At 40.8% G+C, this 21,974-nt stretch overlaps 1 protein-coding gene across 1 annotated transcript in view; it reads left to right on the top strand.

Annotated features, from left to right (window-relative positions):
- The first annotated feature begins 5,503 nt into the window (after window positions 1-5,503).
- Window positions 5,504-21,974, top strand: part of LOC120030267 (neuroligin-2-like) — a 264,902-nt gene continuing 248,431 nt past the window's right edge. The window contains exon 1 of the mRNA XM_038975609.1: window positions 5,504-6,002. Coding sequence (XP_038831537.1) covers window positions 5,504-6,002 — 499 coding nt within the window. The remainder of the gene's footprint in view (window positions 6,003-21,974) is intronic.

A 21,974-nucleotide genomic window follows, 5' to 3' on the forward strand; every position in this document is an offset into this window, starting at 1 on the left:
TAAGCAGCAGAGAAAACATGTATCTAAAGATGATGAGAGAGAGAATGGTGAGAGATTAGAGAGAGAAAGAGAGAATGGTGAGAGATTAGAGAGAGAAAGAGAGAGCAATAAAGAGAATGATGAGAGAATAGAAAGAAAGCGAGAGAGAGAAAGCGAGAGAGAATAGAGAGAGAGAATGGAGAGATAAAGAAAAAGGTGAGCAAATGAAAGAGAAAGGTGAGAGTTTGCAAGCAAATCATCAGGTCTGAACGAGAGATATGGCAGTATCTGATTGCTGTCTCTTCAGGCTCTCCTTTCCTTTCCTCTTCTCTCTCTCTCTCTCTCTCTCTCTCTCCATCGTTGACTTTCCCACTGAACTCTAGGTCAACTCATCCCTCTCTTCCTCCCTGGTGGACAGACAGAGAGATAGAGGAGCGGTGATGGGGGGACGATACCATAAAAGAAAATAAATAAATAAAGAAGGGAGACAGTTCTAGTGACAGTGGTGTGAACTGCTGCTGACCTGCCCGTTGGCATGGCCAACCTCTGTCTTGAGCTGTCTGCCTGCTGTCACCATGGTGACCGACCAGCCGCCCCGCCTCAAAGAATGCCGAGCAGTCGTCCTGTCACAGGAGGGGTCAGACTGGGTCGCCCACTCTGCTCTCTCTTCTCTTGTCACCCGCAGAGACTAAAGGGGCAATCTGCTCCCTCAATCACTGTCTTCCACCGTCACTGTGTCAAGGCTTCAGATTGACCTCCCCAACACTTAGACCAAACACATACACAGTGTCAGGTAGCTACACCGTCTCCACACTGTCAACTGGGATTTTGTCATCATTTTTTTGTAATTAAAACGAGCTCAGCTGATTTAGAACTGAAAACTCTGAGCCTTTGGAAGTCGTGATGAGATGGACGGAGAGATGAAAGAGTGGAGGGCTGGAGGAATGAAGGGATAAAGGGATAAAACAGTGTCCATCAAAGTAATTCTTCAAGTATACCATGGGGGGGGGGGGGCAGACGGACAGAGACTGAGTGACAGAAAGAAATGCTTTTATTTTCACACTGGCGGCTTGCCAACACCACGTCAGTGTTGTGCTCCCCCTGTTCCCCTGTTCCCCTTTTCCCCGTAGGACAGGAGAAAATACTATTCTGATGTTGTATTCCCTCATATGAATCATGTATGTGTGTGTGCGTGGGAGCGAGTGTATTCAAGTGGGAACTACCTAACAAAAAAGTGGCCCGCTGGCGTGACATCTCTGATGTTGGAATACTGCCGTCCCTGGCTCTTTCCCCCTGCTGCTCCTCGGCAACCCCCCCGGCAATGCTAGCTTGGCCAATTAGGCTCCGTAATTGAAACAATTATCCAATTAGAAGCCTCTCAGATGGGCCCTGACACCTGGCTGTTCCTCAGGCAGCCTAACATCTGCCAGTACCCCGATGTCCACCCTGGATCGTCCTCTAACCAAGCCCCAGGACGGAGTGTTGATCTGGGCCAGATGCGTCCTCCACCCTGGAGGTCACCTTGACCATTATTACGCTGATCAGTTTAGCAGGGTTACAAAGTCCTTAGGTAGTTACGATCTGCCTTGAGATCAGTTCCATATTAACACCCTCTCTTTGCTATATACCTTCCTGATCTAAGATGAGACTTCCTCTCTTGGCCTCTTTTATGTGTTTTTGAGCATGAAAGTTGAATGTGTTGTGGCCTGGTGTGTTATTGGGATATTGGGTGCGTGGGGAAGGTTTCTCTGGTGTCTCCTCTCCTCTCTCTGAGGTTTAATTAGGAGAAGAGAAACCACACAGAGACTATAGACCCCCCCCGCCCCCCCCACACACACACACACACAGGAATGTTTAAACACACACACGGATGTGAACAGACACACACACACACACACACACACACACACACACACACACACACACACACATACTGATTCACACACACACATACACTGGAAAATGTGTATACACACACACATACAGTATAAGAATGGAGGCACACACACAAACTGGAACGTGTGTACTCAAAAGCACGCATGCATGCACACTCTAGGGGCTAAAAGATTTGGATAAAGACGGGGAGAGAAAATAATAGGAACGCGTAAAGAAGAATAGAGGGAGAAAAGAGAGAGAGAGAGGACACACAAGGGAGCAATAGAAACAGACAGAAACATAACAGGATGGAATGTACAATAAAGCGGGGACAAGGAATATAACAGTCGGGACACGGTGAACATTTTCATTGTATTCCAATTACACACCCCACAGTCACGCTAGCTTTACAGGCACATCATATCCGCAATGCTTTTCTACCCCAAACTGCATGAACTGAGCTAAAATACATTATAATTTCCTTGAACCAAAGAAAGTATTTTCTTCACAAAACCGACTCCTTATTATTTGCATCGACCTATCTGTGTTTAAATTCATCGCCCCATCAGAACTCTGCTTCCAAATTAACTCACCGTCTCCTCTCCCTCAATTCCAAATACAAATAGCTTTATTGGCAAAAAGCAAACCCAGACAGCTGAAGCAATAATACAGTTAATGAGGACATTAAATGGAACAATTATGGGATGGTGATAACCCAATAACAAGGGACAAACTGGAGGGACTAAGGCTGTGTTCCAAATGCCATCCTAATCCCTGCATAGTGCAGTACTTCTGACCAGAACCCTATGGGCCCTGTTCAAAAGGAGTGCACTATATAGGGAATAGGGTGCCATTTGGTACACCACCCAGGAGTACAGCTTGACAGTAACATTAATGATGGGGCGGAGAGAGAGAGAGAGAGAGAGAGAGAAGCAATGCTACTGGAATATAAGAGACAAATCTCTCTCTCCCTCTCTCAATTCAATTCAAGGGGCTTTATTGGCATGGGAAACATACAGTACCAGTCAAAAGTTTGGACACACCTACTCATTCAAGGGTTTTTCTTTATTTTTTATTATTTTCTACATTGTAGAATAATAGTGAAGACATGAAAACTATGAAATAATACACATGGAATCATCTAGTTATCAAAAAAGTGTTAAACAAATCCAAATACAGTATATGTTATATTTTAGATTCTTCACAGTATGCCTTGATGTCAGCTTTGCACACTCTTGGCATTCTCTCAACCAGCTACATGAGGTAGTCACCTGGAATGCATTTCAATTAACAGGTATGCCTTGTTAAAAGTTAATTTATGTATTTTGTTCCTTTCTAATGCTTTTGAGCCAATCAGTTGTATTGTGACAAGGTTCCAAAATAAGTTCCAAAAGAATAACGACGTTTCAAACGTCATATTATGTCACAGTGTTGTAGCGATGTACAAATAGTTCAAGTACAAAAGGGAAAATAAATTAACATACATATGGGTTGTATTTACAATGGTGTTTGTTCTTCACTGGTTGCTGCTGTGATGGCACACTGTAGTATTTCACCCAATAGATATGGGACTTTATCAAAATTGGATTTGTTTTCAAATTCTTTGTAGGTCTGTGTAATCTGAGGGAAATATGTATCTCTAATATGGTCATACATTTGGCAGGAGGTCAGGAAGTGCAGATCTGTTTCCACCTCATTTTGTGGGCAGTGTGCACATAGCCTGTCTTCTCTTGAGAGCCAGGTGTGCCTTCGGCAGCCTTTCTCAATAGCAAGGCTATGCGCACTGAGTCTGTACATAATCAAAGCTTTCCTTAATTTTGTGTCAGTCACAGTGGTCAGGTATTCTGCCAATGTGTACTCTCTGTTTAGGGCCAAATAGCATTCTACTTTACAGTTTTTTTGTTCAATCTTTCCAATGTGTCAAGTAATTATCTTTTTGTTTTCTCGTGATTTGGTTGGGTCCAATTGTGTTGCTGTCCTTGGGCTCTGTGGGGTCTGTTTGTGTTTGTGAACAGAGCACCTGGACCAGCTTACCTAGGGGGCTCTTCTCCAGGTTCATCTCTCTGTAGGTGATGGCTTTGTTATGGAAGGTTTGGGAATCGCTTTCTTTTAGGTGGTTGTAGAATTTAATTGTAGAATCCAGTGGTTTCTGGCAGTCTTTAATAGATGATTCTAAGATTTGTATTTGATCATGTAACTGTTTTTGTTGTTTGTTCTTTATTCTAGTGCCAAAAAGATTGGAGAAATGGTTTATCCATACATCTCCGTTTTGGATAGTCCCTTTCTCTCTCCCTCTCTCTCTCTCTCCCTCTCTCTCCCTCTCTCAATTTCTCTCTCTCTCTCTCTCTCTCTCACTCAGTATGTGTGTGCAGATTGGTGCATTCCCATATGTGTATATACTTATTGATGTGTGTGTGCGTTTGTGTTTGCATGCCGCAGCTGGGATCCAAAGCATCCGGAAGCTTCTCTAAGCTGCTTATAAACAGCCACTGTTGACCATTGACCCTTACGGTCAGTGAAAGACCGGTCTAATCCAGTATCCTGTGTGTGTGTGTGTGTGTGTGTGTGTGTGTGTGTGTGTGTGTGTGTGTGTGTGTGTGTGTGTGTGTGTGTGTGTGTGTGTGTGTGTGTGTGTGTGTGTGTGTGTGTGTGTGCACGTGTGTATGTCTGTGTTTGGGCCCCTGTGTGTGTGAGTGTCCAAGCGTGCATCCTTCTGAGTGTGTGTGAGTGTTTGTCAGCTTTGCCACAGCTGCCCAATAGGAAATTAATATCTATAACTATTGGGGCATCAATAGCGTCTCCATGGTGATCACAGCCCATAATAAGGACTAAGGATGGATCAGCGACGATCATAGAGGGCTTGGATGAGCAATGTGATTATGTCTATACTTTAGTGAGTTATCTTTGGAACGCTGATGGTGATGAATCCCTACATAGATGTATTGGAGCCGTCACAATGTGTAGGGGTTGTTTTTATGGGTGAAATAAGTCAGGGACGATATTGATATTGATATAGATTTTCATTCCCAGTACACTAAATGACTTACAGGTCATTTGCTAGAAATTCACAGATAGCAATACAGACATGAATGATGGGCTGTACTGATTGGTAGGCCATCTGTGATATCAAAAGTAATCCTTAATCTGTGATTTTCTCCTTTTCCCTCTCTCCCACCTTCTCTGCCCCCTCTCTTCTGCAGGGTCCGTTTGTGACGGTGACAGTTGACCAGGAACTGTGACCGCAGCCATCGACCGTGATGAGGACCGTACAGGAGGATGGAACGTAACAGAGTTCTGACCGTGGAACCGTTCTCGACCGCGACCGTAGAACACCAACACTGACCACAACCACACCTTCTAAAGACCGCCCGGTCTCCCCCTAACCCCCAACCTCTCCAGCCCCCCTGTATTACACCACTCCTCCTCCACCCATCCTCCTGTACTCACTCCCTCGCTCCAGACCTCCACCCTTTCTGAGGGTCCACTTTTTCTTTCATAAACACTCTCAACTACCCCTTCTCTCTTATTCTCTTTCTATCCCCTTTCTCTCCAATATTCTATATCTTCATGAACATTGAGTCCTCTTTGGAACCCTAACATAGACGGACGATAATCGTTGAGTTGGAGGTGGAGTCTATAGCTATCGGTCATGTATCTTTTCCCTCTATCCCTGTGTAAGCCAAATGGGCGGGGTCTCAGCTTTAGTCCCCGCCCCCGCTGCAACATGGCCGACACCTGTCTAGTCTGGCTGTTGGGCCTGGCTCTCCGCCTCTCTCTGACCTCCTGCCAGAAGATAGACCCCACCAACAAGCTGCCCACGGTGACCACCAACTACGGCAAGCTGCGGGGGCTCAAAAAGGACCTGAACAACGAGATCTTGGGGCCGGTGGAGCAGTACCTGGGCGTGCCCTATGCCACCGCGCCCATCGGAGACCGCCGCTTCCAGCTGCCGGAGGCGCCTGGCTCGTGGCAGGAGATCCGCAACGCCACAGCGTTCGCCCCGGTGTGCCCGCAGAACGTGCACGGCGTGCTGCCAGAGATCATGTTGCCGGTGTGGTTCACAGACAACCTGGATGTGGCAGCCGGCTACATCCAGAACCAGAGCGAGGACTGCCTCTACCTCAACGTCTACGTGCCCACCGAGGACGGTGAGTGTCGGGTAGGGGTGGTCCTTCTCACCCATAGGGGGCGCCACTCATGTCTATCTATACACCTACATGGGGGTAGGAGGGTGAGGATGGGAAGGGGAGATGGAAGGTGGAGTGGGATCTGTCATTAGATCATATCTAATTATCTTTTTTTAGTCCTTTTTAGTCCAGGGTGAGACCTAAGGCTACAGCAATCCTTGTTTTTACCCCAAAACATATCTAAACCCCCTGAAACTTCACTCTCCTTGCCCAAATCATTTCCAAATGTTTTTCCTGAATCTTTCTTTGGTTCAGTAGGTCTGGGGCATGCAGATGAAGTTTGAGGAGCGGTTACATTATAAAACCTGTTCTACTTGTCTAAATAATTTTCAGACAATTTTAAGGTCTTCTCCCATTTTCTTTTTAGTGGTGCCACTGAGCTATGTCTGAGTCTGGGTTGAACAAGGTAAGGGGAGAGGGAAGGAGGAAAATCAGGGGCGGACTACGACCAGTAATCGACCCTCACATTTCGAACACACTGCCCCATTTTCTTCCCTCGAGGCCCCCACACTGGCCAATTTTTTCCATTGAGGTCCCCATTTTTAGCCAGATAATGATCATTTTCTGTGAAAAACCCATGTTAGACAGGCCCACTTGGCTAAGAATGGACTAGCCCATCTGGCATTTGCCCAAAATGCCAGATGGCCAGTCCGTCACTGAGGAAAAGTACGTTTTCTTCTACTGATTCCAACCCTCGTTGCCTTGCCTCAAAATTATTTTCTGACAGTTGTGTCAATCTTTGATGGTCTGGGGTGCAGGAAGGGAAGGAGAGGAGGACAGAGTTTCTTTCAACACAACTGTCATCTGTCACCAGAAATACTGTATCTAAAACCTCCCTAGAAACTTCTCTTCTTCCTACAAATAATTTCCCCATTTTTTGGGGCAAGGGAATTAAATCTTTTCATTTTTCATACTTTTCTCCTATGAACAGACAAACTCAGAAACGTTTACATTTCGATCAGCTTGTAGGAAATAAACTACATGTCCAAATGTATGTGGACACCTGCTCGTTGAACATCTCAAAATCATGGGCATTAATATGAAGTTGATCCCCCCTTTGCTGCTATAACAGCCTCCACTATTCTGGGAAGGCTTCCACTAGATGTTGGAACATTTCTGCGGGGACAGCCACAAGAGCATTAGTGAGGTCGGGCACTGATGTTGGGCGATTAGGCCTGGCTCGCAATTGTCGTTCCAATTCATCCCAAAGGTGTTCGATGGGGTTGAGGTCAGGGCTCTGTTAAGGTCAGTCAAGTTCTTTCACACCGATCTCGACAAACCATTTCTGTATGGACCTCGCTTTGTGCACGGGGGCATTGTTATGCTGAAACAGGAAAGGGCCTTCCCCAAACTGTTGCCACAAAGTTGGAAGCACAGAATCGTCTAGAATGTCATTGTATGCTGTAGCATTAAGATTTCCCTTCATTGGAACTAAGGAGCCTAGCCCAAATCATGAAAAACAGCCCCAGACCATTATTCCTCCTCCACCAAACTTTACAGTTGGCACTATGCATTTGGGCAGGTAGCATTCTCCTGGTATCCGCCAAACCCAGAATAATCCGTTGGATTTGGGACAGCAGGTAGCCTATTGATTAGAGCGTTGGGCCAGTGACGAAAGGTTGGTAGATCGAATCCCTGAGCTGACAAGGTAAAAATCTGTCGTTCTGCCCCTGAACAAGGCAGTTAACCCACTGTTCCTAGGCCGTCATTTTAAATAAGAATTTGTTCTTAACTGACTTGCTTAGTTAAATAAAGGTTAAGTAAATCATTTTTTTTTTAAATGGCACCTGGTGAAGTGCGATTCATCACTCCAGAGAACGCATTTCCACTGCTCCAGAGTCTAATGGCGGTGAGCTTTGCACCTCAACAGTTGACGCTTGGCATTGTGCATGGCGATCTTAGGCTTGTGTGTGGCTGCTCGGCCATGGAAACCCATTTCATGAAGCTCCCGACGAACAGTTATTGGGCTGACGTTGCTTCCAGACACAGTTTGGAACTTGGTAGTGCGGTTTGCAACCAAGGACAGACTATTTTTACGCACTTCAGCACTCAGCGGTCCTGTTCTGTGAGCTTGTGTGGCCTACCACTTTGCGGCTGAGCCATTGTTGCTCCTAGACGTTTCCACATCACAATAACAGCACTTACGTTTGGCCGTGCGGCTCTAGCAGGGCAGGAATTTGACGAACTGACTTGTTGGAAAGGTGGCATCCTATGATGGTGCCACGTTAAAAGTCACTGAGCTCTTCATTAAGGTCATTCTACTGCCAATGTTTGTCTATGGAGATTGCATGGCTGTGTTGGGTTTATTGCAAAGATATGAGGACCTGATCCTTTTCTATGCTTCACCATCACCCACAGGGTTCTGTTTGGTCTGTCAACTTGTTGTCTTTTTCAATATCACAGACTGACCTCCAAACTGCCTAGATCTAGCTTTTTAGATACTCACTCTCAACTGTTACTAACACTATGTACTATCTAGACTTTTATGAGAGGTTTTTAAGCGTGCTTTTTTTCTAAAGTTTGTGTGTGTGTCCTGAGAAACACTACAAGAAGACAGTGCTCTCTGCTCTGAAATAACACAAAATAGCACTTTAACAGTACAGCCCAGCTCCACTGTGGGTTCCACGGTGATCTGCCGTGTGTGTGTGTGTGTGTGTGTGTGTGTGTGTGTGTGTGTGTGTGTGTGTGTGTGTGTGTGTGTGTGTGTGTGTGTGTGTGTGTGTGTGTGTGTGTGTGTGTGTGTGTGTGTATTTCCCATCCAATGTGTCAAAGGTGTTGATCTGGGTCTCACCATCCCACCATCTCTCCAGATAGCATCAGTCTTTCCCCCCTGACACCTCTCAGTGAGATAGGGCTCACCACTTCCCCCTTCAAACTCTCAACACCTAGGTTTAGTCCCAAAAGGCACCCTGTTCCCTGTGTATCGTTTGATCAGAGTCTGGTCTAAAGTAGTGCACTATATAGGGAATAGGGTGCCATTTGGGACACAGTCATACACCACCTATCTCTAAATCAGATCAAGCTTCTGTCAGTCTCTGTCTTTTTGCAGTCTCTTCTTCTGCTCATTTACATGGGGATTTTCACCTTAGACACACACACAACTCTGAGGCTGCATTCAAAATGGCATCCTATTCAATACTACTACTTTTAACCAGGGTTATAGCATCCTATTCCATACTACTACTTGTAACCAGGGTTATGGCATCCTATTCCATACTACTACTTTTAACCAGGGTTATAGCATCCTATTCCATACTACTACTTTTAACCAGGGTTATGGCATCCTATTCCATACTACTACTTTTAACCAGGGTTATAGCATCCTATTCCATACTACTACTTTTAACCAGGGTTATAGCATCCTATTCCATACTACTACTTTTAACCAGGGCTATAGCATCCTATTCCATACTACTACTTTTAACCAGGGTTATAGCATCCTATTCCATACTACTACTTTTAACCAGGGTTATGGCATCATATTCCATACTACTACTTTTAACCAGGGTTATGACATCCTATTCCATACTACTACTTTTAACCAGGGTTATAGCCTATGCTACTACTACTTTACCAGGGTTATAGCATCCTATCCATACTACTACTTTTAACCAGGGTTATAGCATCCTATTCCATACTACTACTTTTAACCAGGGTTATAGCATCCTATTCCATACTACTACTTTTAACCAGGGTTATAGCATCCTATTCCATACTACTACTTTTAACCAGGGTTATAGCATCCTATTCCATACTACTACTTTTAACCAGGGTTATAGCATCCTATTCCATACTACTACTTTTAACCAGGGTTATAGCATCCTATTCCATACTACTACTTTTAACCAGGGTTATGGCATCCTATTCCATACTACTACTTTTAACCAGGGTTATGGCATCCTATTCCATACTACTACTTTTAACCAGGGTTATGGCATCCTATTCCATACTACTACTTTTAACCAGGGTTATAGCATCCTATTCCATACTACTACTTTTAACCAGGGTTATAGCATCCTATTCCATACTACTACTTTTAACCAGGGTTATAGCATCCTATTCCATACTACTACTTTTAACCAGGGTTATGGCATCCTATTCCATACTACTACTTTTAACCAGGGTTATAGCATCCTATTCAATACTACTACTTTTAACCAGGGTTATAGCATCCTATTCCATACTACTACTTTTAACCAGGGTTATAGCATCCTATTCCATACTACTACTTTTAACCAGGGTTATGGCATCCTATTCCATACTACTACTTTTAACCAGGGTTATGGCATCCTATTCCATACTACTACTTTTAACCAGGGTTATAGCATCCTATTCCATACTACTACTTTTAACCAGGGTTATAGCATCCTATTCCATACTACTACTTTTAACCAGGGTTATGGCATCCTATTCCATACTACTACTTTTAACCAGGGTTATGGCATCCTATTCCATACTACTACTTTTAACCAGGGTTATGACATCCTATTCCATACTACTACTTTTAACCAGGGTTATAGCATCCTATTCCATACTACTACTTTTAACCAGGGTTATAGCATCCTATTCCATACTACTACTTTTAACCAGGGTTATGGCATCCTATTCCATACTACTACTTTTAACCAGGGTTATAGCATCCTATTCCATACTACTACTTTTAACCAGGGTTATGGCATCCTATTCCATACTACTACTTGTAACCAGGGTTATGGCATCCTATTCCATACTACTACTTTTAACCAGGGTTATGGCATCCTATTCCATACTACTACTTTTAACCAGGGCTATGGCATCCTATTCCATACTACTACTTTTAACCAGGGTTATAGCATCCTATTCCATACTACTACTTTTAACCAGGGTTATGGCATCCTATTCCATACTACTACTTTTAACCAGGGTTATAGCATCCTATTCCATACTACTACTTTTAACCAGGGCTATGGCATCCTATTCCATACTACTACTTTTAACCAGGGTTATAGCATCCTATTCCATACTACTACTTTTAACCAGGGTTATAGCATCCTATTCCATACTACTACTTTTAACCAGGGCTATGGCATCCTATTCCATACTACTACTTTTAACCAGGGCTATGGCATCCTATTCCATACTACTACTTTTAACCAGGGTTATAGCATCCTATTCCATACTAATACTTTTAACCAGGGTTATGGCATCCTATTCCATACTACTACTTTTAACCAGGGTTATAGCATCCTATTCCATACTACTACTTTTAACCAGGGTTATGACATCCTATTCCATACTACTACTTTTAACCAGGGTTATAGCATCCTATTCCATACTACTACTTTTAAACCAGGGTTATAGCATCCTATTCCATACTACTACTTTTAACCAGGGTTATAGGCATCCTATTCCATACTACTACTTTTAACCAGGGTTATGAGCATCCTATTCCATACTACCTACTTTTAACCATGGGTTATGGCATCCTATTCCATACTACTACTTTTAACCAGGGTTATGGCATCCTATTCCATACTACTACTCTTTAACCAGGGTTATAGCATCCTATTCCTATACTACACTTTTAACCAGGGTTATGAGCATCCTATTCCATACTACTACTTTTAACCAGGGTTATAGCATCCTATTCCATACTACTACTTTAACCAGGTTATGGCATCCTATTCCATATACAAATCTAAAGATAGTTCATAACCAAAGAGACGAACATCCTAACCACATCATAAAGTAGTTTCATAACCAGAGAGAGCAGACATCCTAACCACATCATAAAGATAGTTTCATAACCAGAGAGACAGACATCCTAACCACATCATACAGATAGTTTCATAACCAGAGAGACAGACACCTAACCACATCATAAAGATAGTTCATAACCAGAGAGAAACAGACATCCTAACCACATCATAAAGATAGTTACATACCAGAGAGAGACAGACATCCTAACCACATCATAAAGATAGTTTCATAACCAGAGAGACAGACATCCAACCACATCATAAAGATAGTTTCATAACCAGAGAGAGACAGACATCCTAACCACATCATAAAGATAAATACATAACCAGAGAGAGACAGACATCCTAACCACATCATAAAGAATTACTAACCAGAGAGAGACAACATCCTAACCACATCATAAGGATAAATACATAACCAGAGAGAGACAGACATCCTAACCACATCATAAAGATAATACATAACCAGAGAAGACAGACATCCTAACCACATCATAAAGATATATCATAACCAGAGAGAGACAGACATCCTAACCACATCATAAAGATAGTTTCATAACCAGAGAGAGACAGACATCCTAAACCCCTATAAAGATATTTCATAACCAGAGAGAGACAGACATCCTAACACATCATAAAGATATTATACATAACCAGAGAGAGACAGACATCCTAACCACATCATAAAGATAGTTACATACCAGAGAGACAGACATCCTAACCACATCATAAAGATAGTTTCATAACCAGAGAGACAGACATCCTAACCCATCATAAAGATAGTTTCATAACCAAGAGAGACAGACATCCTAACCACATCATAAAGATATTTCATAACCAGAGAGACAGACATCCTAACACATCATAAAGATAGTTTCATAACCAGAGAGACAGACATCCTAACCACATCATAAAGATAGTTTCATAACCAGAGAGACAGACATCCTAACCACATCATAAGATAGTTTCATAACCAGAGAGACAGACATCCTAACACACTCATAAAGATAGTTTCATAACCAGAGAGACAGACATCCTAACCACACATCATAAAGATATGTTAACCAGAGAGAGACAGACATCCTAACCACATCATAAAGATAGTTACATAACCAGAGGAGACAGACATCCTACCACATCATAAAGTATAGTTTCATAACCAGAGAGACAGACACATCCTAACCACATCATAAAGATAGTTTCCATACCAGAGAGACAGACATCCTAACCACATCATAAAGATATACATAACCAGAAGAGACAGACATCCTAACCACATCATAAAGATAGTTTCATAACCAGAGAGAGACAGACATCCTAACCACATCATAAAGATAGTACATAACCGAGAGAGACAGACATCCTAACCACATCATAAAGATAGTACATAACCAGAGAGACAGAATCCTAACCACATCATAAAGATAGTTCATAACCAGAGAGAGACAGACATCCTAACCACATCATAAAGATAGTACATAACCAGAGAGAGCACAGACATCCTAACCACATCATCAAAGATAGTACATAACCAGAGAGAGACAGACATCCTAACCACTTCATAAGATAGTTTACAATAACCAGAGAGACAGACATCCTAACCACATCATAAGATAGTTACATAACCGAGAGAGACAGACATCCTAACACATCATAAAGATAGTACATAACCAGAGAGAGACAGACATCCTAACCACATCATAAAGATAGTTTCATAACCAGAGGAGACAGACATCCAAACCACATCATAAGATAGTTACATAACCAGAGAGACAGACATCCTAACCACATCATAAAGATAGTTTCAATAACCAGAGAGAGACAGACATCCTAACCACATCATAAAGATAGTTCATAACAGAGAGGACACGACATCCTAACACATCATAAAGATAGTTATCATAACCGAGAGAGACAGACATCCTAACCACATCATAAGATAGTTCATAACCAGAGAGAGACAGAACATCCTAACCACATCATAAGATAGTTCAAACCAGAGAGAGCAGACATCCTAACCACATCATAAAGATAGTTTCATAACCAGAGAGACAGACATCCTAACCACATCATAAAGATAGTTTCATAACCAGAGAGACAGACATCCTAACCACATCATAAAGATAGTTTCATAACCAGAGAGGACAGACATCCTAACCACATCATAAAGATAGTTTCATAACCAGAGAGAGACAGACATCCTAACACATCATAAAGATAGTTACATAACCAGAGAGAGACAGACATCCTAACCACATCATAAGATAGTTCATAACACGAGAGACAGACATCCTAACCACATCATAAAGATAGTTTCTAACCAGAGAGAGACAGACATCCTAACCACATCATAAAGATAGTTTCATAACCAGAGAGAGACAGACATCCTAACCACATCATAAAGATAGTTTCATAACCGAGAGAGACAGACATCCTAACACATCATAAAGATAGTTTACATAACCAGAGAGAGACAGACATCCTAACCACATCATAAAGATAGTTACATAACCAGAGAGACAGACATCCTAACCACATCATAAAGATAGTTACATAACCAGAGAGACAGACATCCTAACCACATCATAAAGATAGTTCATAACCAGAGAGAGACAGACATCCTAACCACATAATAAAGATAGTTTCATAACCAGAGAGAGACAGACATCCAACCACATCATAAAGATAGTTTCATAACCAGAGAGACAGACATCCTAACCACATCATAAAGATAGTTTCATAACCGAGGACAGACATCCTAACCACATCATAAAGATAGTTACATAACCAGAGAGACAGACATCCTAACCACATCATAAAGATAGTTTCATAACCAGAGAGACAGACATCCTAACCACATCATAAAGATAGTTTCATACCAGAGAGACAGACATCCTAACCACATCATAAAGATAGTTCATAACCAAGAGACAGACATCCTAACCACATCATAAAGATAGTTACATAACCAGAGAGAGACAGACATCCTAACCACATCATAAAGATAGTTACATAACCAGAGAGACAGACATCCTACCACATCATAAAGAATGTTACATAACCAGAGAGACAGACATCCTAACCACTCATAAAGATAGTTTCATAACCAGAGAGACAGACATCCTAACCACATCATAAGATATTTTCATAACCAGAGAGACAGACATCCTAACCACATCATAAAGATAGTTTCATAACCAGAGAGAGCAGACATCCTAACCACATCATAAAGATAGTTACATAACCAGAGAGAGACAGACATCCTAACCACATCATAAAGATAGTTTCATAACCAAGAGAGACAGACATCCTAACCACATCAGAAGTAGTTACATAACCAAGAGAGACAGACATCCTAACCACATCATAAAGATAGTTTCATAACCAAGAGACAGACATCCTAACCACATATAAAGATATTAATATACCAGAGAGAGACAGACATCCTAACCACATCATAAAGATATACTACCGAGAGAGACAGACATCCTAACCACATCATAAAGATAGTTACATAACCAGAGAGAGACGACATCCTACCACATCATAAAGATAGTTTCATAACCAGAGAGACAGACTCCTAACCACATCATAAGTAGTTACATAACCAGAGAGACAGACATCCTAACCACATCATAAAGATAGTTACATAACCAGAGAGAGACAGACATCCTAACCACATCATAAAGATAGTTTACATAACCAGAGAGAGACAGACATCCTACCACATCATAAAGATAGTTACATAACCAGAGAGCAGACATCCTAACCACATCATAAAGATAGTTTCATAACCAAGAGACAGACATCCTAACCACATCATAAAGATATTTCATAACCAGAAGAGACAGACATCCTAACCACATCATAAAGATAGTTTCATAACGAGAGACGACATCCATAACCACATCATAAGATAGTTACATAACCAGAGAGAGACAGACATCCTAACCACATCATAAAGATAGTTACATAACCAGAGAGAGACAGACATCCTAACCACATCATAAAGATAGTTTCATAACCAGAGAGAGACAGACATCCTAACCACATCATAAAGATAGTTACATAACCAGAGAGACAGACATCCTAACCACATCATAAAGATAGTTACATAACCAAGAGAGACAGACATCCTAACACATCATAAAGATAGTTTCTAACCAGAGAGACAGACATCCTAACCACATCATAAAGATAGTTTCAAAACCAGAGAGAGCAGACATCCTAACCACATCATAAAGATAGTTACATAACCAGAGAGAGCAGACATCCTAACCACATCATAAAGATAGTTTCATAACCAGAGAGCAGACATCCTAACCACATCATAAAGATAGTTCATAACCAGAGAGACAGACATCCTAACCACATCATAAAGATAGTTTCCATAACCAAGAGAGACAGACATCCTAACCACATCATAAAGATAGTTTCATAACCAGAGAGACAGACATCCTAACACACATCATAAAGATATAATAACCAGAGAGAGCAGACATCCTAACCACATCATAAATATGTTACATAACCAGAGAGACAGACATCCTAACCACATCATACAAGATAGTTTCATAACCAGAGGAGACAGACATCCTAACCACATCATAAAGATAGTTTCATAACCAGAGAGACAGACATCCTAACCACATCATAAAGATATACATAACCAGAGAGACAGACTCCTAACCACATCAAAAGATAGTTTCATAACCAGAGAGGACAGACATCCTAACCACATCATAAAGATATACATACCACGAGAGGACAGACATCCTAACCACATCATAAAGATATAATAACCAGAGAGAGACAGAATCCTAACCACATCATAAGATATACATAACCAGAGAGAGACAGACATCCTAACCACATCATAAGATATACATAACCAAGAGAAGACAGACATCCTAACCACATCATAAAGATATACATAACCAGAGAGACAGACATCCTAACCACATCATAAGATAGTTTCTAACCAAGAGAGACAGACTCCTAACCACATCATAAAGATATACATAACCAGAGAGAGACAGACATCCTAACCACATCATAAAGATAATACATAACCAGAGAGAGACGACATCCTAACCACATCATAAGATAGTTTCATAACAGAGAGAGACAGACATCCTAACCACATCATAAAGATATTTCATAACAGAGAGACAGACATCCTAACCACATCATAAAGATAGTTTCATAACCAGAGAGACAGACATCCTAACCACATCATAAAGATAGTTTCATAACCAGAGAGAGACAGACATCCTAACCACATCATAAAGATAGTTACATAACCAGAGAGAGACAGACATCCTAACCACATCATAAAGATAGTTTATAACCAGAGAGACAGACATCCTAACCACATCATAAAGATAGTTCATAACCAGAGAGACAGATCCTAACCACATCATAAAGATTTTCATAACCAGAGACAGACACCTAACCACATCATAAAGATAGTTTCATAACCAGAGAGACAGACATCCTAACCACATCATAAAGATAGTTTCATAACCAGAGAGACAGACATCCTAACCACATCATAAAGATAGTTTCATAACCAGAGAGAGACAGACATCCTAACCATCATAAAGAATGTTACATAACCAGAGAGAGACAGACATCCTAACCACATCATAAAGATAGTTCATAACCAGAAGAGACAGACATCCTAACCACACTCATAAAGATAGTTCATACCAGAGAGAGACAGACATCCTAACACATCATAAAGATAGTTTCATAACCAGAGAGAGACAGACATCCTAACCACATCATAAAATAGTTTCATAACCGAGAGAGACAGACATCCTAACCACATCATAAGATAGTTTACTAACCAGAGAGAGACAGACATCCTAACCACTCATAAAGATAGTTCATAACCAGAGAGAGCAGACATCCTAACCACATCATAAAGATAGTTACATAACCAGAGAGACAGACATCCTAACCACATCATAAAGATAGTTCATAACCAGAGAGAGACAGACATCCTAACCACATCAAAAAGTAAGTTTCATAACCAGAGAGACAGACATCCTAACCACATCATAAAGATAGTTTCATAACCAGAGAGACAGACATCCTAACCACATCATAAAGATAGTTTCATAACCAGAGAGACAGACTCCTAACCACATCATAAAGATAGTTCATAACCAGAGAGAACAGACATCCTAACCACATCATAAAGATAGTTTCATAACCAGAGAGACAGAACATCCTAACCACATCATAAAGATAGTTTCATAACCAGAGAGACAGACATCCTAACCACATCATAAAGATAGTTCCATAACCAGAGAGACAGACATCCTAACCACATCATAAAGATAGTTACATAACCAGAGAGAGACAGACATCCTAACCACATCATAAAGATAGTTCATAACCAGAGAGACAGACATCCTAACCACATCATAAGATAGTTACATAACCAGAGAGAGACAGACATCCTAACCACATCATAAAGATAGTTTCATAACCAAGAGACGACATCCTAACCACATCATAAAGATATTTCATAACCAGAAGAGACAGACATCCTAACCACATCATAAAGATAGTTTCATAACCAGAGAGACAGACATCCTAACCACATCATAAAGATAGTTACATAACCAGAGAGAGACAGACATCCTAACCACATCATAAAGATAGTTTCATAACCAGAGAGACAGACATCCTAACCACATCATAAAGATAGTTACTAACCAAGAGAGACAGACATCTAACCACATCTAAAGATAGTTACATAACCAGAGAGACAGACATCCTAACCACATATAAAGATAGTACATACCAGAGAGAGACAGACATCCTAACACTCATAGATACATAACCAAGAGAGCAGACATCTAACCACATCATAAAGATAGTTCATAACCAGAGAGAGACAGACATCCTAACCACATCTAAAGATAGTTTCATAACCAGAAGAGACAGACATCCTAACCACATCTAAAGTTTAACATAAGAGAGAGACAGACATCCTAACCACATCATAAAGATAGTTACATAACCAGAGAGAGACAGACATCCTAACCACATCATAAAGATAGTTACATAACCAAGAGAGACAGACATCCTAACCACATCATAAAGATAGTTACATAACCAGAGAGCAGACATCCTAACCACATCATAAAGATAGTTTCATAACCAAGAGAGACAGACATCCTAACCACATCATAAAGATAGTTCATAACCAGAGAGAGACAGACATCCTAACCACATCATAAGATAGTTTCATAACCAAGAGAGACAGACATCCTAACCACATCATAAAGATAGTTTCATAACCAAGAGAGACAGACATCCAACCACATCATAAAGATAGTTACATAACCAGAGGAGACAGACATCCTAACCACATCATAAGATAGTTTCATAACCAGAGAGAGACAGACATCCTAACCACATCATAAAGATAGTTACATAACCAGAGAGACAGACATCCTAACCAATCATAAATAGTTTCATACCAGAGAGAGACAGACATCCTAACCACATCATAAAGATAGTTTCATAACCAGAGAGAGACAGACATCCTAACCACATCATAAAGATAGTTTCATAACCAAGAGAGACAGACATCCTAACCACATCATAAAGATAGTTTACATAACCAGAGAGAGACAGACATCCTAACCACATCATAAAGATAGTTACATAACCAGAGAGACAGACATCCTACCACATCATAAGATAGTTACATAACCAGAGAGAGACAGACATCCTAACCACATCATAAAGATAGTTCATACCAAGAGAGACAGACATCCTAACCACATCATAAAGATAGTTTCATAACCAGAGAGACAGACATCCTAACCACATCATAAAGATAGTTTCATAACCAGAAAGAGACAGACATCCTAACCACATCATAAAGATAGTTACATAACCAGAGAGACAGACATCCTAACCACATCATAAAGATAGTTTCATAACCAGAGAGACAGACATCCTAACCACATCATAAAGATAGTTTCATAACCAGAGAGACAGACATACTAACAACATCATAAAGATAGTTTCATAACCAGGAGACAGACATCCTAACCACATCATAAATATTTACATAACCAGAGAGAGACGACATCCTAACCACATCATAAAGATAGTTACATAACCGAGAGACAGACATCCTAACCACATCATAAAGATAGTTACATAACCAGAGAGAGACAGACATCCTAACCCCATCATAAAGATAGTTTCATAACCAGAGAGACAGACATCCTAACCACATCATAAAGATATTTTCATAACCAGAGAGACAGACATCCTAACCACATCATAAAGATAGTTTCATAACCAGAGAACAGACATCCTAACCACATCATAAAGATAGTTACATAACCAAGAGAGACAGACATCCTAACCACATCATAAAGATAGTTTCATAACCAGAGACAGACATCCTAACCACATCATAAAGATAGTTACATAACCAGAGAGAGACAGACATCCTACCCACATCTAAAGATAGTTACATAACCAGAGAGAGACAGACATCCTAACCACATATAAAGATAGTTACATACCAGAGAGAGACAGACATCCTAACCACATAAAAGATAGTTTACTAACCAGAGAGAGACAGACATCATAACCACATCATAAAGATAGTTACATAACCAGAGAGACAGACATCCTAACCACATCATAAGATAGTTTCATAACCAGAGAGACAGACATCCTAACCACATCATAAAGTGTTACATAACCAGAGAGAGACAGACATCCTAACCACATCATAAAGATGTTTACATAACCAGAGAGAGACAGACATCCTAACCACATCATAAAGATAGTTTTCATAACCAGAGAGAGACACATCCTAACCACATCATAAAGATAGTTTCATACCGAGAGACAGACATCCTAACCACATCATAAAGTTAGTTCATAACCAGAGAGACAGACATCCTAACCACATCATAAATATAGTTCATAACCAGAGAGAGACAGACATCCTAACCACATCTAAAGATAGTTTACATAACCAAGAGAGACAACATCCTAACCACATCATAAAGATAGTTCATAACCAGAGAGAGACAGACATCCTAACCACATCATAGAAGTTACATAACGCAGAGAGACAGATCCTAACCACATCTAAAGATAGTTTCATAACCAGAGAGACAGACATCCTAACCACATCATAAAGATAGTTTCATAACCAGAGAGAGACAGACATCCTAACCACATCATAAAGATAGTTTCATAACCAAGAGACAGAAATCCTAACCACATCATAAAGATAGTTACATAACCAGAGAGAGACAGACATCCTAACCACATCATAAAGATAGTTACATAACCAGAGAGAGACAGACATCCTAACCACATCATAAAATAGTTACATAACCAGAGAGACAGACATCCTAACCACATCATAAAGATAGTTTACATAACCAGAGAGAGACAGACATCCTAACCACATCATAAGATAGTTCATAACCGAGAGAGACAGACATCCTAACCACATCATAAAGATATAGCATAACAGAGAGAGACAGACATCCTAACCACATCATAAAGATAGTACATAACCAGAGAGAGACAGACATCCTAACCACATCATAAAGATATACATAACGCAGAGAGAGACAGACATCCTAACCCATCATAAAGATAGTTTACATAACCAGAGAGACAGACATCCTAACCACATCATAAAGATAGTTCATAACCGAGAGACAACATCCTAACCACATCATAAGATAGTTACATAACCAGAGAGAGACAGACATCCTAACCACATCATAAAGATAGTTACATAACCAGAGAGACAGACATCCTAACCACATCATAAAGATATTACTAACCAGAGAGAGACAGACATCCTAACCACATCATAAGATAGTTTCATAACCAGAGAGACAGACATCCTAACCACATCATAAAGATATTCATAACCAGAGAGAGACAGACATCCTAACCACACATAAAGATAGTTTCATAACCAGAGAGACAGACATCCTAACCACATCATAAAGATAGTTACATAACCAGAGGGAGACAGACATCCTACCACATCATAAGATAAGTTACATAACCAGAGAGACAGACATCCTAACCACATCATAAAGATAGTTACATAACCAGAGGACAGACATCCTAACCACATCATAAAGATAGTTTCATAACCAGAGAGACAGACATCCTA

Source organism: Salvelinus namaycush, chromosome 36 (assembly GCF_016432855.1).
Source record: "Salvelinus namaycush isolate Seneca chromosome 36, SaNama_1.0, whole genome shotgun sequence".
In the NCBI taxonomy this organism is placed as follows: domain Eukaryota; kingdom Metazoa; phylum Chordata; class Actinopteri; order Salmoniformes; family Salmonidae; genus Salvelinus; species Salvelinus namaycush.